The sequence below is a fragment of the Polistes dominula genome, unplaced genomic scaffold, assembly GCF_049000335.1.
Source record: "Polistes dominula isolate Pdom_NZ unplaced genomic scaffold, Pdom_raw_medaka contig_17, whole genome shotgun sequence".
Classification (NCBI taxonomy): domain Eukaryota; kingdom Metazoa; phylum Arthropoda; class Insecta; order Hymenoptera; family Vespidae; genus Polistes; species Polistes dominula.
The window spans coordinates 321,910-338,889 of record NW_028301049.1 but is presented as its reverse complement, the minus strand read 5'-3'; the positions used below and the strand labels follow the sequence as shown (position 1 = coordinate 338,889).

At 27.5% G+C, this 16,980-nt stretch overlaps 3 protein-coding genes across 8 annotated transcripts in view; 2 read left to right on the top strand and 1 right to left on the bottom strand.

The window, feature by feature from the left end:
* The window catches only part of qin (tudor domain-containing protein qin), a 202,748-nt gene extending 196,904 nt beyond the window's left edge, over nt 1-5,844 (top strand). For 3 of the 4 annotated variants that reach the window (XM_089175622.1, XM_089175623.1, XM_089175621.1), the window contains 12 exons: nt 475-577; nt 907-1,079; nt 1,156-1,376; nt 1,486-2,074; nt 2,450-2,595; nt 2,685-3,837; nt 3,922-4,026; nt 4,166-4,642; nt 4,776-4,869; nt 4,944-5,094; nt 5,176-5,338; nt 5,416-5,844. In XM_089175622.1, coding sequence (XP_089031748.1) covers nt 475-577; nt 907-1,079; nt 1,156-1,376; nt 1,486-2,074; nt 2,450-2,595; nt 2,685-3,837; nt 3,922-4,026; nt 4,166-4,642; nt 4,776-4,869; nt 4,944-5,094; nt 5,176-5,338; nt 5,416-5,538 — 3,498 coding nt within the window. In that variant the 3' untranslated portion in view covers nt 5,539-5,844. The remainder of the gene's footprint in view (nt 1-474; nt 578-906; nt 1,080-1,155; nt 1,377-1,485; nt 2,075-2,449; nt 2,596-2,684; nt 3,838-3,921; nt 4,027-4,165; nt 4,643-4,775; nt 4,870-4,943; nt 5,095-5,175; nt 5,339-5,415) is intronic. The other variant, XM_089175620.1, reaches the window with a different exon arrangement.
* On the bottom strand, nt 5,557-8,275 carry CstF64 (cleavage stimulation factor subunit 2 CstF64). The gene is made up of 8 exons (XM_015331848.2): nt 7,839-8,275; nt 7,486-7,564; nt 6,825-7,399; nt 6,574-6,748; nt 6,466-6,495; nt 6,287-6,384; nt 6,008-6,207; nt 5,557-5,887 (listed from the first exon to the last, which is right to left on the bottom strand). Exons 1-8 carry the CDS (start codon nt 7,897-7,899, stop codon nt 5,768-5,770), a joined length of 1,338 nt encoding a protein of 445 aa, XP_015187334.2. The 5' UTR covers nt 7,900-8,275; the 3' UTR covers nt 5,557-5,767.
* Nucleotides 8,276-8,367: 92 nt separating this feature from the next.
* On the top strand, nt 8,368-16,309 carry Bcat (Branched chain amino acid transaminase). Of its 3 annotated transcripts, XM_089175624.1 has the most exons (8): nt 8,441-9,751; nt 10,040-10,546; nt 12,002-12,109; nt 12,203-12,412; nt 12,744-12,974; nt 14,726-15,029; nt 15,372-15,526; nt 15,607-16,309. In XM_089175624.1, exons 2-8 carry the CDS (start codon nt 10,526-10,528, stop codon nt 15,796-15,798), a joined length of 1,221 nt encoding a protein of 406 aa, XP_089031750.1. In that variant the 5' UTR covers nt 8,441-9,751; nt 10,040-10,525; the 3' UTR covers nt 15,799-16,309. The 3 variants fall into 3 exon arrangements, with proteins under 3 accessions (XP_089031751.1, XP_089031750.1, XP_015187340.1); XM_089175625.1 differs by lacking the exons at nt 8,441-9,751; nt 10,040-10,546 and adding an exon at nt 8,368-8,409; XM_015331854.2 differs by lacking the exon at nt 8,441-9,751 and having other exon boundaries at nt 9,823-10,546.
* The last annotated feature ends 671 nt before the right edge of the window (nt 16,310-16,980 follow it).

Here is a 16,980-nt window from a genome sequence, read left to right as displayed (position 1 = left end):
TACGTTTTATGCAGAACGTAAGCTAAGTGTTAGTAAAACACTTACTAATGCTTGTTTTTTTTTACATTGTCACTAATTTTTTGGCAGGAATGATGTAAAGCTTGACCAGTGTTTAGTTCTAAATTTATAAATTTAAAAAAAAAACTTATAATTCGATGAAATGTGCTATTTTGACACTGCAAATTTCGTGCTTACAAAGTAGCATAAATTCAATTGATTGATTTTGATAGTATTGAGTTTAAGTTTTCTACATCTTTGAAATACTATGTGATATCTATTTTCTAAATTTCATTGAAATCCTACTAATAGATGTGAAGATATTACATGTTTTGTAAAAAGTGCACTTTTTTCATATTTCACTAATTTTCGGCCGCTATACGTGTGAGTCAAGCTCATGATGTTACCCGCCGATAGTGTGTTAATAATTCTATATAAAAATGAAAAAAATTAATTTTATATTCAATTTGTTCACAGTTCGAAGATGGTGAAAATTTTAATAACGTGCTTATGAAGGAAATGAATAATTATTTTAATGAAAATAGTGATAATACTGAGATAAAACGTTTTTGTTCAAAAGGTATAATATCATATATAAGCATATCAATATATATTAGATTGGGAACAAAGTAATCCATTAGTTTTTCGTTAGATGACATTAAAAGAAGATTGTAAAAATCGATCCCTAGAGTTTTTCGCAAATAGGGACCAAGACTTTTATGAGACAGGCATTGTGAAGCTACCTTTAAAACGGCAATAAATTAATGAACAAAACGGTGCATATTTGACCAAAATCAGACAACTAAAAATATGTTAAATAAAGTCTTGAAGTAAACGTAAAAATAATGGATAACCTTTTCCCTATATATATATATAACAAAGATAATACAATCTAATTATTATTATTAGGTGATGTTTGCGCTTTTTCAATTTCAAAATCATGGTATCGTGGATTAGTAGTTAATATCAATTCTAATTCGCAAATTACTGTATTCAGCGTTGATTATGGATTTATTACCCTTATAAAAAATATCAAAAACATAAGAGAATTGCCTGAATTTTTCAGGTCTAGTAAAGCGCAAGTATGTTTTATTTGTCATTAATATTCTTATAATTATCATTATGTATACTTATTATTATGTATTATATTATTTTTAGGCGATAAAAATTTCTTTGGTAAATATAAAGCCATCTAATAACTTAAAAAAGTGGAGTTCGGATACCTACAGGTTTATACGCCAAAATTTGCATCTTAAAATCGTCATAATAATTCCTGTGGAAATAAAAAAAGATATTTATCAAGCTCATTTATATATTGATGATTATAGTTTTAATACGCGTTTAGTTGATGAAGGTTACGCCGTTTTTATAAATCCAAAGTAAGAATTTAATTTGAATGAAACGATTCCTTAAAAACAAGTCTTTTTTCCTTTTTTTTTCTTCAACAAGTAAAAAAACTAATTAATTAATTGACGTATTGATTTTTAGTTTGATATGTCAAAGTTCTAAAACAAAATATTGTCCAACAACAAAATCTGTCATGGAGGGACTACGTTTATCCCTAGATGAACAAGAATACGAAGGAACATCAAAATTAATGATGATCGAACCTGATCCTTTCAAAGTATCCATTCAAATACATAAATCAGTGTCACCCAATTGCATTTACGTTTCTGACATGCTCCGTATGAAAGCTAAAACAGAATTTATGTCAAAATTAAATGATTTTTATTGGAAATATCATCCGTCACAAATGAAAGTATGGACGAAGGATTCCCTCTGTGTTGTATATTATGAAAAAGAAAAATGTTATTTTCGTGGTTATATATTAAAAATCCTAACAACGGAAAAAGCTCTTGTATCATTCTATGACGTGGCCATTGAAGAAGAAATACCAATAAAATATATAAAACCGTTGCATCCAATGTTCCATAAGGAATCAGCATTTGTTTTCAAAATAAAGCTCGCTGGTCTTTTACCTTGCGGTGGTACCGAAGTATGGCCAATCTTATCGTGCCAAAAATTATTTGATATATTACATGAAAATCAACATGTCCCATTTTATATCACACTAGCAGTAAGTTTATATTAAATACAGGTAGCCCTTCTACAACACGACATCTTATAACACGATTCCTAAATTGCGGGAACCCTCTTACAACATGGCAACCTATAACACGGTTTCCTTTAAAAAAAAAAAAAAAAAACATTTGTACAACACTGTACTTTTACAGCCCCGGCGAGGCTTGACGTCTTAAAGATACAGTGTTGTGGAAAGTATTTCCTTTTATCTCCATAACCTGAAAACAAAAGTTTTTGGCTCATGGTTCTCGGTCTTCACACAACACGGCATTTTCTAGGAACCTATCTACCGTGTTATAGGAGAGTTACCTGTACTAATTAACAATTTACAATAATATTTTGTAAAACAATCCTTTTTTATATTTTCTAGGAAAAAATCAAAAACAACGAAGAGATACTTGTTGAACTTTGGATGAAGAAGTCGATAGCAGTTGGACCGTTATCGCCAGACAGAATAGAAATAATTTCGGTTAATAAAATGTTAGTTGAAAGTGGACTAGCTTTACCAATAAAAGGGTATGTATATAATATATAATAATGATAATAATAATAATAATAATTTAAATAAGTAAAATATCTAATTGAATATTAATGAAATTCCATAGCTATAACGCAGAAAAAGAAAAGATATTAGCCATTGAATTTATGCGACAATTATTAAAAACTCAAATAACGCATGAAGATGAAGCAAATAATGTAGAATCTGATGACAAAAATATGTCATCTTCCATGGAGGAATCAAATCAATTAGATGATATTCCTATGTCTAGTAATTTGGAAAAAATTGAAAAAGAAAAAGTAAACATCAGGAAAATTGAAGACATCAAATCAGAAAAAGATAATGAAGATGATAAAAAACAGAATAAATTAGATGAAAAAAAGGATCTTTCTTCGGAGGAGGAGGAGGAGGAGGAGTATGAAGAAGTAGAAAATATTAGAAAAGATATTGAAGATGAAGTATGTCATGATAAAGATGAAATAAAAAATGCAATAAATAATAATGTAAAGATGGAAGTAGAAGATGAATCAAATAATAAATCACAAAATGAATTAAAGGATTTAGAAGATAATTCAACTTTTAGAGAAGGGAATAAAGATGTTGAAAAAGATGAAGATGAAGATGTAGATGTAGATGTAGATGTAGATGTAGATGAGGATAAAGACGAAGACGAAGATGAAGATGAAGATGTCGATGAGGATGAGGATGAGGATGAAGATGAAGATGAGGATGAAGATGAAGATGAAGATGAAGATGAAAATGAAGACGAAGACGAAGAATATGACGAAGAAGAAGGTAATAATAAAAAAGAGCATAAATTTATGTTGAACAATATCAATAAGAGCAAAAAATCGGATTTAATAGATTGGTTACCTGCTCTTCCAATAAAAAATAAAACTTTTATTGGTATACCAACAAACGTGGATTACTCTGCAAATATTTATTTACATTGTAAAAAACAAGGAAAGAAGACGCTTCAATATATAGAATCGATATTGTCTGAATATTGTCAAAAAATGAAAATAAAAGCATGTGATAAAAAATGGAAGAAAGGTGATATATGCATTGCACAATATCATGCTAACAATCTTTGGTACAGAGCTAAAGTATTGGCAGTTTTAAATGAAAATACAGTAGAGGTACAATTTGTAGATTATGGAAATGTAGAAGAATGTAAGATTGGATGTTTAAAAAAGAAAGTTATGTTAAATAACATACCAATTCAATCTGTTAAATGTGTTGTTGAAGGTTTAATTCCGGTAATTGATTATATAATCATATATCTTTTAATATATAATTTGATAAGGAAATAAATATTGTTAATCTATATTTTCACTTAATAGGCAAATGGGAAATGGAAAATAGAAGATTTGGATAAAATACATTTACTTCTCGTAGAAAAGGAATGTAAAGTAACTGTTTTAGAAGAAAAGGATACACACTTGGTTGTAAGATATCATTTATTTCTTTTTTAAACCGATATGAGTATCCATGTATTTCACCAATTTAGATTTCAAATGTCTAATGTAAATAACCATCTCTCTCTCTCTCTCTCTCTCTCTCTATAATAAAAATCATTCTTCGCAGGTATCCATAACAATATTAGAACCAACAAGATGTAATCTTCTTTATTATATTATTCATAAATTAGGAATTGATTTAGCATCTGATCCAACATATTCTGATCATTTCAAATTATCGCAGAGGATTCAATCTCCAATTTTTTCTAAGTCAATTAGAGATATAATAAACAGTAATACTACATTTAAAATAAAAACAGATCATACGATGGTGAAGAAAGTAAATGGCAGCACAAATTACAATTATCTTATGAAGAAAATAGATTATTTTTTGGATAACAGTGATTCCGATGAAGAAGTAAAAACAAATATAAACGAAATAGATCTTTCCAGTCCACTAAGAAAACTATTTTTTGAAAATAATGGTTACCAATATGTACCAATGATTATTCCTGAAGATATCGATACGTTTGAAGTAAACTTATGTTATAATAAATCGCTGACTACCTATTATGTACAACTAAATAAAAATGTAGAATTGAAGGTAATTTTATTAAAATAATTAGATTTCAAAAATTAAGGATACTCGCACGCACGCACGCACGCACGCACGCACGCACGCACGCACACTAGTAACATTATTATCTTCAAATATAATTTATTATTTTATTTTGTAGGTATTGAACGATTATTATAATCAATATAATCTGTTGATAGAAAATTTACAAAAAGAAGCTCCCAAGCAACCCTTGTTGCAAAATTTAGTTTCAAGTAGGTTTTTATAATAGATGAATTTAAAATAAATCTTTATATAAATAACAATGTTTTACATATTATATTTTTAGATACTCCATGTTGTTCATTATTTTCTGATAATATTTGGTATAGATGTCTTATTAAAGAAGTTATCAAGACCAAAAATCCAAACAAAGTTTTAGTTCACTTATGCTACGTCGATTATGGAAATGACGAACAGCGAATAATTACCTTAGAGAAGTAAATAATTTATATTATTATTTATTAGATAAATTATTGTATGTGTTGTTTTAAAAATTCATTGTTATTTATTTTTTAAAGGTGTGATTTACGTATAATGAAAAAAGAATGGTTCACATTACCAATATTTGCAATAAAATGTCAATTATGGAATATTGATGTTGACGATAGTACAGAAACATCTAAAATGGTCAATGAACAAATGAACCAAAAATATAATACTACCATCACACTTAAAATAAAGGTAAACATTTAATATTATTTTAATGAAATTATTGTAAAAAATGAAAAACCTTTACGCAATAAGATTATTTTTTTCAGGAACGACATGAGAATATTTTGTTTGTCGAATTATATACAGATAAAAATTGTACTGAATTGATTTACAGTTCTTTAATCGATGATGGTTATTTTCAATTTAAAGAAGAAATCCTAAAAGACTGAACAAAGTACACAATTAGATTTTGAATATATTTTTGTTTTAGTTTAATTCAGAGTTTATATAATGAAAATTTGTTTAAAATTTAGAGTTTTATATGTATATTGTTACAATATATACCTTATATATTTTAGTTTTATAGAAGTTGAATTTGTCAACAATGTTTGTTCCTTACATTAATGTCTTAAAATTATATTAATATTACAATACTATCACATATTATATAATATATTATTAACGCTGTGTACTTTTGGCAATTTGTTCTTTAAGAACTAAAATACTTTGCCTTTGTTCCGGTGGAAGCATAGCAATTTGTTCGTCTGATAACTGTAATACTTGCATTATTAATGCTGCCTATAATAAGAAATAAATTTATATTTTTTTACATATAAAAATATTTGTTTTTGTTGTGTATCATTGAGAGAGATTTGTCTTTTTATATATTAAAACCAAAATAATCGTAAATGAACATACCTTTTCTTGATCCGACGCACCGTTTGGTATATTGCCTGCTGGTGACATTCCTGCCATAAGTCTAGAAGTAGCAGTACTTGCAGATGTTGTAAGAGCAGTGGTAGGAGGTACACCGTTATTTGTAACAACTACAGCTGGTGGTGGAACTGTAGGTGCTGCTACTGGTCTTGGTACGATAGGAGGTGCTACTGGTACAGGAGCTGTAAGATCATCATATGACATTTATCTATAAAATCTCTTACATATATTGATTTGTAATATTTATATATAAAAACTTACGAGTAGGTTTAGCGATTCTTGGATCAATGGGCATACGGGGATCTCTTGGATCCCTTGGATCTCTACCAAATCTGTCAGCTCTTGGATCACGGCAAAAGCTAAAAAGTTATACGACATTAAATTAATATAATAAATAAGAATGATCTCTCATGTAATAATTATTTGAAATAATTAACAACCTCTCCACTCCTTCTACTACAGGAAGGTTGCTGCAAAAAAGAGTATATATTTGAGAATATATTGTTTAATTAATAAAAATGATAATTGAGTATTGATAATATACTAACTTATCTGGTAGAGTAAAAGTAGTAGGAGGTCCCCTAGGATCAGCAGTAGCAGTTATAATTGGTGGTACAACAACCGGAGTTGTTTGGGTTTGCGGTGGTCCTCTTAAATCTTGATCTAATCTTGCTAAACGAGGATCCATCTGTCTATCCAATGTTCGAAGATCTACATCTTGACCTAAAGATATCAATTAATTCTCTTAGATTTATTTATTCTTAATTATACTGAATATCTTAATTAATAGTAATAATACCTGCAAAAATAGGTGCAGGAGGATTAGCAACTACTGGTGTAGGTCTTGGCGCTGCCCATGGTTCTTCGATACGTGGTGGAATCTGATGTACCACTGGCTTTTCTGAAGGTGTCAACACACTTGGAATTGGATTAGCTTTATGTAACATACTAACAGCAGTATGAGGATCCACTATTCGCATTACTACTTGTGCTTGTAACAAAGCATAAGCAAGTTGTGGATTCTGAAGTAACATCTGTCGTGCTTCGTTAGGATTATTCTGTACACATATCTTCATGTGTTTCATTAATTCAAACATTTGTTCAGGTGGAAGGGAAGCTACTGCTTTACTTATTGCTTCAGGAGCTTTGTCAGCTTGAACTGCCTCTCCATAAGGATTCTCAGTATTCTGTCCTTGTAAAAGACTCTGCATTTCCATACGACTCTTCTCTGTACATGCATTGTCTACGCGTAGTGTTCTTCCACCAATTTCGTAACCATTCAAATTTCTCATTGCACTAAGTGCTGTCTCTTGATCCTTGTATTCACAGAAACCATAACCTTTAGGTTTTCCTGTCTCGCGATCAAATACCAATCTACAAATAATTGTTAGATAATGCATCATCAATAAGAGAAAACATTAATAATTTGTTTTGTAAGATAAATTAATGGAAAAACTTACTTGAAAGAAAGTACTGGACCAACTTCGCTGAATATATCTTTTAAGTTCTCCTCGGTTGCTTCGTACGGGATATTCCCGACTGTAAACAAATTCTCAATAAATCTTCATATTCTATTTCTATTAAAAACTTTCAAAATTGTTAACTGATAAACATAAATATACGAAGAATATATGTTTCAAGTCAAATCAACAAGATGAATGCATATAGAAAAAATTTAACATACATTGATAAATCTTTTAATGAAAAATAGAAAATAATGTATTTATTTTTTCATAGAAAAATAAATTCAATCTATGAACAGATTAAAAGATTAATATATCAATTGTTCAATAAAAATTTTATAACCTCTTACCGAATACACTCCGCATTGATTTATCCATGAGGGATTGATCAGTAATAGTTGAATTACTCATTTTTGTATTATTCTTTTGTCTTTTTTATTTAAAAAAAAATGAAATATTACTACTGGCAATAACAATGTCCTAACAATTCACTTAATCAACACTACTATAATCTCGTCTCTAATTGCAAAATAATTATTCCTTCAGTGCTGCCAACAAAGATTTTGTTGATTGTGAAACTAACCACTTTTCATATAAGAAAGCCATTTTAGTTAGCGCCGGAACCACCAGTGGGCGATAGTAGGTACTTAACTAGCTATCGGGTATCTTAATAACTACAAATAATATAGAGGAGTTAAACTTAACAAATATTTATTTATTATATAAAATATATAACGTGACTTTTCACGAAACTAAATATGCGTTTGTACAACGTGGTATTTGGCAAACAAGTAAAGTAGATTTTTTACACTCGTGCCAATCGTATTTTTCTTAAGTTGGCAGACCTTGCTGTGGAACCGACGCGCCACCATGCGAGCATCACTACATAACACAATGACGGTACATTACTATCAAAGAACGGTACAATACTATCAAAAAAATACAGTATTTTACTTACTATCATCCATTGCTTGTCTCGATGCTAAAATGATGTTTTTACATGAAAAATGGTCTTGTAATGTTCTATATATTTCTATATTCTATGTTCAATTTATGGAATTTATTTAATCGTCTGATCGATAAATTAGAAATGTACTTTATCTAGAAAGTTATCTGGTCGGTAAGACTAGACATCTGTTTTTACCTACTCAATTACATTTCAGTTAATAAAACGAAAATTTAAATAACATAAAAATACGTATATATTACTTTAAGAAAAAAAAATAATAAATACATAAATTATATTGATTGTTACAAGAATATTTTCAAAATTTCACATATCTAATCATAAATTATGTAATAATACATATTCATTATTACATTTACGTCAAAACTAATGCATATACATTTTATATTATATATTTCTGTTAAAACTTTAGATTTCTCAAGGACCCATTGACATACATTTTTTTTTTTATAAGAAACAATTACAAAATAAAAAGAAATTTTAATTTCCCATCTCGAAACCCTTCACTATCTAACAAAATTGATAAGAATACTAATAAAATAAAAAGTGCCTAAAAAATAAATAATTTCAAAAAAATAGAGGGACAAGATTGAAAATTCATATTAACTGATTAGTAAACTTGACAATTTATTGTTTCCCAAGAGAACCTCGAAAAACCATTGACGATAAGGGAAATGATGTAAGTCAATTCTACTGGCGCAAAACGAAAAAATTTAGATTATAGTCACACGGACGGCACTATGCTAATGTCTTTGTTACATCCGGTCAATTTTCTGATCTATTTTATTTATAAATCCATTGACAATGGCACTTATACGTTTTCCATAATTTTTGGAACCAAGTGTTCTACTAGACAAATTGCAGAAATTAAAATTTGGGATTAAAAAAAAAATATATAAAACAACAAATGTTACTTAAACAAATTGTGTTCTCATATCTATCTTGGTATTATAAATTTGATAAATAAAACATATAAATTATTAAAAATAGATTCATACATTACTCGAGCGCGCGTTTTCCTTTCATAAATAAACATGCACATGAATATTAAAATAAAATAACAAAATAAATTTACACTGTTACTTCGTCGAATGTTCGAGTGATAAAAGTGAAACGAAGATGTAAACTATTGGCCAATTGTTAACCCCAATACACTATTAAACTTCTAATTCACAATATAACCAATTAATTTTTATTTAAATTGAAGTGATTGTTTTTTTTTATATATATATATATATATGCGGAGAGAAATGCGAATATCGTACGCGTTACACGTTCTCGAAAACAAAACAATTGGTAAGACGTTTTCTTATCACTAATGAAAAAGACATCATTATCAACATGTTTTCAAGCGGTCATCTCCCTTCCTCGGGTTCATGTCGTCATTTTTCCTCCCCTTTCCTTAATCATACGATTATTCATAATCTTCTTTTTCTCAATTACACCAAATCAAAGATATTTCAATCCTCTCTTGCCCCCTCAACCCATCTTATTTACATTCCTTTTAAATGAGGAAGAAAGAGGGGGTACATACATATGTCTCAAGTTCTAACATTTCCTTCCATTCTTTTCTGTTTTTACAAGTGACTGATAAATCAAATATTAACCGGATTTAATCTATTCGAATATTATATTATTCGAGAAGAAGAAGAAGAAAAGAAGAAGAAGAAGAAGAAGAAGAAGAAGAAGAAGCGAAGAAACAGATACGAGTGATCATCCATACGTGAATTTTCAAACAAGTTTCCCCCTTTTTTTTACTTCCTGATTAAACAAAAAGTGTCTCGTTTAATTTATCTTAAATCGTGTCGCGTGTGTTTCTTGTCAGTGTTATTTAAACTTTTAATTTTCTTTTTTCTTTGAATCTTTTTCCTTCTTTTCAATATTATATTGGATAAAAACGAATAAAAAGTATCATTGACTTCGGAAAAAGAATATTTTCCGAATATTAGATCAATCTTTCTTATGAATGATTAAGTGGACATCGAATATTTTTATATTTGTATTAACACGAGAGATCAACGTGTATGAATAAATTGATCTTACTGTTTTACATATATATAAACAATTATCATGGTTTATCTGCGACGAAAGGTACGTTTGAAATAACATCACATGTATTTAATGTTACTTCATTTTGATTTATTAACATATTCGCGACCGCTGACGTGAATTTACGTCTTTTCAAGTTCTATTCGTAATTGCCGATTCACGTTATTTTAAATTTTAAAAGTTTTATAAATATACATTTTATAATATAAATATATATAAAACATATTTAATTTTTAATATATAATATTAATTTAAATATATAATATTTAATATTTAAATATTTATATAAATACAGAAATATTTTATATAAAACAATGGCGAGATTTGGTATTATATAAATATATAAATATAAATTTTATATATTAAATTTATATTTTATTATTTAAATATAGATTTAAATAATTCATTATTTTTGCCGGTACTCAGTATTAAAAAAAGAAAAAAATATGCCGACCGCGAATGTGTTAATTAAATTCATATAATTGCAATTGTTGATCATGAGAAGAAATTCTTGAAAAAAAAAAAAATGTAATGGTTAATTAATGCAGAAAATTTTATTTTAAGATTAATAAAAAGAAAATGATTCAATAAGCTTTGATAATTTCACTATTCGTTAAACTTATCTCGTGTTATTTCACAACACATATTTAGTAACGTCAAATTTAAATGGTTCAATGTTTTCTTTTTCTTTGTATAGCAAGTTTCGACGAGAATTTCATATAATACGTGTAATAATGTTAAAGTGTAGAAATGTTTTGAAATTTCACAACATTTTTCAAGAAAATTATCACGCTTGACACATCTTTCTATCTTCTATCGAGTAAACAAATTATCAATAACGTAACTATCTATATATTTTTTTGATATATATTTATATCAAAAACATATTGCAGTTATTCACGTTAATTTACATATTTTTCATAATCGATCAAAATTTATTCGAAAATATATTTGTTTAATACATTATTTATTATTTCATATGCAATTCAATATCCAAGTTTATTTTGTTGTTGTAGAAATTATTTAATACTACTACTAAACTATTCCAACTTAAAAAAATTCTAAAGTCAATTAAAACTCATTAATAAAATGAATCGTTATCAATCGTCAATGAATTATCTTTAACTACGAACAATTTCATTGGCTGTGCTATTGTGCGCGCTGATATTCAAAGCTTTTCAAATCGTCCATTTGTTTTTCTATCATCGTGTATAATTTTTCTATTAAATAAATAATATTTTTTTTAAACTAGTTATCTCTTCGTTAGAAATGCAAATGAATAATTAATTATATATGATTAATATTATATTATTTAATTATAGTATTTAATTATTTATAATTTATAATTATTATATAATATTATATATTAATATTATATTATTAATATTATATGTATATAATATATTATAATTATGATTATATTATTTTCACAATCATTTTTAATTCGAAAATTGTAAATTTAATATTTTTATTTTAATTTTAAATAAAAACATGTAGATCTTATTCTCCGGAACTTCTCTCAATCAACTACAGAAAAGTTTAAGATGGAGTTCGTCGTTAAAAATTCGAGATAAAAAAGTCATACAACCTGAACGATCGTTTAAGGTATATTATCTTTCATTAAAACACAAACTTTGTTATAGTTGCTAGAATTAAACAATATGATTAATTTCTTTTCATTTGTTTATTATTTTATAGTATGCTGATTTATCAGTCCGTCTTGCCGCACCTCATCAACTTCAACGAAAACCAAATGTTTGTCAACTTTCTTTTGGCAAACATTTCACCGATCATATGCTTAAAATATATTATTACGAAACATTTGGTGGTTGGCAAGCACCAGAAATTACACCTTTTGAAAATTTAGTCCTTCATCCGGCAGCTAAAGTTTTACATTACGCCATAGAGGTATTATTATTTCATTATTTTAATCCTTTGAGTGCTGAATACTTTTACTTAAAATCTTTTGTAGGAACATTTAAATATAAATTTAAATAATTCGTTATTTTTGCCGATACCCAGTATTACAAAAGGAAAAAATATGCCGGCCGTGAATGTGTGTTGTTATTATAAACAAACATGTATATGCGTCGAATGACAACGCTAATAATTTTTATCAAATGCATTTATGCTTCCATAGCACTCAAAGGGTTAAATAATGTACAAAAGATTAAATTTATTATTAAATTGATAAAAATATTCTGATATTTATTTATTTATTTATTTATTTGTTCTTTAGTTATTCGAAGGTATGAAAGCTTATCGAGGAGTAGATGGAAAAATAAGATTATTTAGGCCTGAAATGAATATGGAACGTATGAACAATTCTGCAATAAGATCTGGTTTACCTACGTTCAATGGAAATGAATTAATTCAATGCTTTACTAGATTAATAAGCATAGACCAAGAATGGGTTCCACATTCAACTGCTGCTAGTCTTTACATACGTCCGACATTAATAGGAATCGATGTAAGTATTATTCAATGTTTTTTAAACAAAATTATATTAGGTCGAGTCATAAGTAACTTCCGTTTAGATGAGGATTCAGTTTAGTCTTCTGTCAACTTTTTTATGTAGTTAATGTTACATTTAACCATTTTTCTTAACTTCTGAAATGGATAGTAAAAAGTGCATATTCGACATGTAATGCTTTAGGAATTTAAACAATGTAATGGCACTAAAGTGGCAGCTGAAAAAATATGCAGCGTATACGGTACAAGATTGATAACTAATAGGGCAGTCAGAAATTGGTTTGTAAAATTCCGTTCTGGAAATACGAGCTTAAAAGACGAACCCAGTGCAGAACGTTTTTCCGACTTTGACGGACGACTACAACGCTATTCTTTGTCTCATAAAAACGGAAGTTATTTATGATTCGACCAAATATATATAAATATGAAAATAAAGATTATGCATCATCAATATTACATATAAAGCACTAAGTAACATTTGTTTAGTAAATTACAATGAATATATGAATGATAATAGTAGTAGTAGTAGTAGTAGTACATAATGTCACTTATATCACATACGTCATACGTACTATTGTGTAGAAATAATCAGTGCGTTTCTCAATACAAAATGATAATACCAAATTAAACAAGATAAAGAATAATTGTTATGTTTATTTGTTGAGGCAGAGCTAAAAGTAAGATAATAGAGATTAAATATTTTGTACAATTTGTTATTTTGATAATTCATTTTTTACGACAATTTAATATCTCTTATAACAAGTGTCAGTTCAATCTTATTAGGGTATACTGATGATGTTTCATATTGATCGTAAATTATCTATAAAGAACCTTTGATTGTTGTATAACCTTAGTCTTTTTATAAACCAGTATTATTTATCCGTTCTTGTTTCACAATTAATAATAAAAAAATATACAAGAATATTATCTATTACTCTTTTCTTTAAAGCATAGTTTATCTTAAAGTTATCGCCAATAATAATGAACTGGTTATAATTGAGAAAAGTTTTAAATGCCATTTTTGTACATTTTTAAATAATTACAAATAAATGCTAATTTTTTCTTAAGAATAAAACACATTTCTTTCATTATATTATTTACGCGAGTTAAAATTCATTATAAGTCGTTAAAAAAAACATACATGACAGTTTGATTATTTAATAAAGTTCTTCATCAGAAATATCAAGTTTATATTTCTGATTCTTTTCGATAATCTCGTGACATAATCGTGGAATGATAAAAAGAAAAAAAAAGATTTTTCGCACAGTAATGTATGATGACATTAAATTTATTATAACGTATGGAAATAAATTCTTCATGCAATTTTAACGATCACATTAATTTTTATAATTCGTTTATATGGAATCATCGTTGATTATTCCTTGTATTATTAATATCGGTCATTTTTGACTAAGCTTGTTTTAACACACTATCTGCAGGTCAGGTATTAACACATTCGCGACTGGCATATTTTTTCCGATTCTTATACTAAATACCGGCAAAAATAATGAAATTTTGAAAAAACAATCATTTTTACATATTTTATATATATATATCCTATTATTAGATGTGAAGATATTACATGTTTTGTAAAAAGTGCACTTTTTTCATATTTCACTAATTTTCGGCCGCTATACGTGTGAGTCAAACTCATGATGTTACCCTCCAATAGTGTGTTAATTCGATGCATATTACAATAAACATATATTTGTTCTTTTTGTAATTAACAAATGACATTTATTTACACAGCCTACATTGGGAGTGTTGCCATCGGATTCAGCATTATTATATGTAATATTAAGCCCTGTTGGATCATACTTTAAAACTTCGGAAGTTGGGGTATCTCTACTTGCAGATCCACAATGTACCCGTGCATGGCCAGGTGGTAGTGGAGATAGTAAAGTGGGAAGTAATTATGGTCCCACGATTGAAATGGTAAAAAAAGCTTTGAAAAAAGGATATCATCAAGTGTTATGGTTGTATGGAGAACATCATGAAGTTACTGAAGTAGGAGCGATGAACGTTTTTATGGTTTACCTCAATGACGATGGTGGTACGAATGAAATTTCATTTGAAAATGTTTTTATTCTATTTTCTATACCTGTTAACACTTTAATGGCCACAAGTCTACGCAGTCAAACGTTGCCAGGAGCTGATAATATTTTTGAACAAATTAATTTAAAATTATATAAAATTAAATTTGTTGTTGTTTACTTTTTATGTTAATTTTTTCGTGAATTTAATAAAGTTTTTTTAAATTATATAAAAAGTTATAAATAAATAACGGCCAACAACGATTGTTCCGACTATTACACACATGTTGTATGAGCGGCCATTAAAGTGTTAAAAATTTATTATAATATATTACAGTCATAAAAACATTTTGTATGAATAGAGAGGGAATTGGTGACGCCACCGTTAAATGGTTTGATTTTACCTGGAGTAATAAGAAACTCAATCTTGGCTTTGTCACGTGAATGGGGTCAATACAAAGTTAGTGAAAGAAAAATCTGTATGGAAGAAGTCTGTCGATTGTTTACAGAAAATAGAGTAAGTTTGAAAATAATTCATTGAAATGATCAAATGTAAAATCATTTTATACCAACTTAAATGATTATTTATTATTGTAGCTTTTGGAAATGTTTGGTTCTGGAACTGCTTGCATCATTAGTCCTATTTCTAATATAGGCTTTATGAATCGTGATATTCGCATACCAACAATGGAACAATCTGATCCTATATATAAAAAACTTTTAAAACATCTAACAGATATACAGTACGGATATATACCTGACCATCCATGGACTGTTACTATAGATTAATATGCGTCTATAAATTTATTCAAATCTTTTCTAACAAAAAAAGAAAAAATGACAACTGTCAGTAACCAAAGATATTATTAATACAAGATATCTATTTTATATATATAATATTATATATATATATACGAATGAGATGATGATATGACTGTTTTCCTGTAAAATAAGTTAAAAAAATGTTATTTATTTATATATTATGTGTATATATTCATACAAAAGCGAATGTAAAAATGATTTCTACGTATATTAAACGTTAATTATAGAAAGTTTTAATGGGTATGTACAATTGTAAAGAATTTCATTATGCGTATGACTCTGATTGTAACTTGATGAATGAATGTAGCTTTTTAATGTATGTGTTTTATATAAGCGAAATCATTCATAGATTCTCGCAAGAAGTATGTACTTAGATAACATATGTATTTATATAAAAAAAAAATTCTTTTTTACAAGTTATTATATGTACCTAATAAAATCAATTTCTTTGTTTTAATAAAATAAAATTTTCAATGAATTTTCTCGTTTTAATTAATCAACTTTCGAAAGAAATATTTTTTGTAGTTATATTATGTATGTTATATTAATTTTGTAGAGAATATAATACTAGTATAAGATAATGTTCTTGCTCGATAAATTATCGAGAATAGTCAAATATTAAAATTATACATCTTTCAAACAAATTATTGTTGTTGCTTGAAAACTCAAATAAATAATATGATTAAACATGTTTTAGACAAGGTGTTACAGTCACACCAAGTTCTCTCAAGTACAATTTATTTAAAAATAAATGTCTAGATAATCTGTTACGTTCGAGTATTTTAAACATCTTATTTGTTTCTAATAAACTACAACAATGATTTTCCTCTGTATGACCGTTTTGTCTACAATAGTTGCAAAAATAAAAGGAAAGTTTAGGTATACTTTCACTGTTTGTAATTTTCGTATAGCACATTTGGGAATCTAAATTATCTAATTCGTTATTTAGATTTCTATCAACATTAAACACCTTTTTCACTATCTGTTCATTTACATAAAATAGATATATTTTGCGTAATATATCTTGAATGCAGTTTATATCAAAACATAAAAGTGCTGGTTCTCCAACAAGTCTGGAACTAATAACATGTTTTAAATGTTCCATATCACGTTGGTTTATGAAATGCAAAGCTCTTACGCACTCATTAA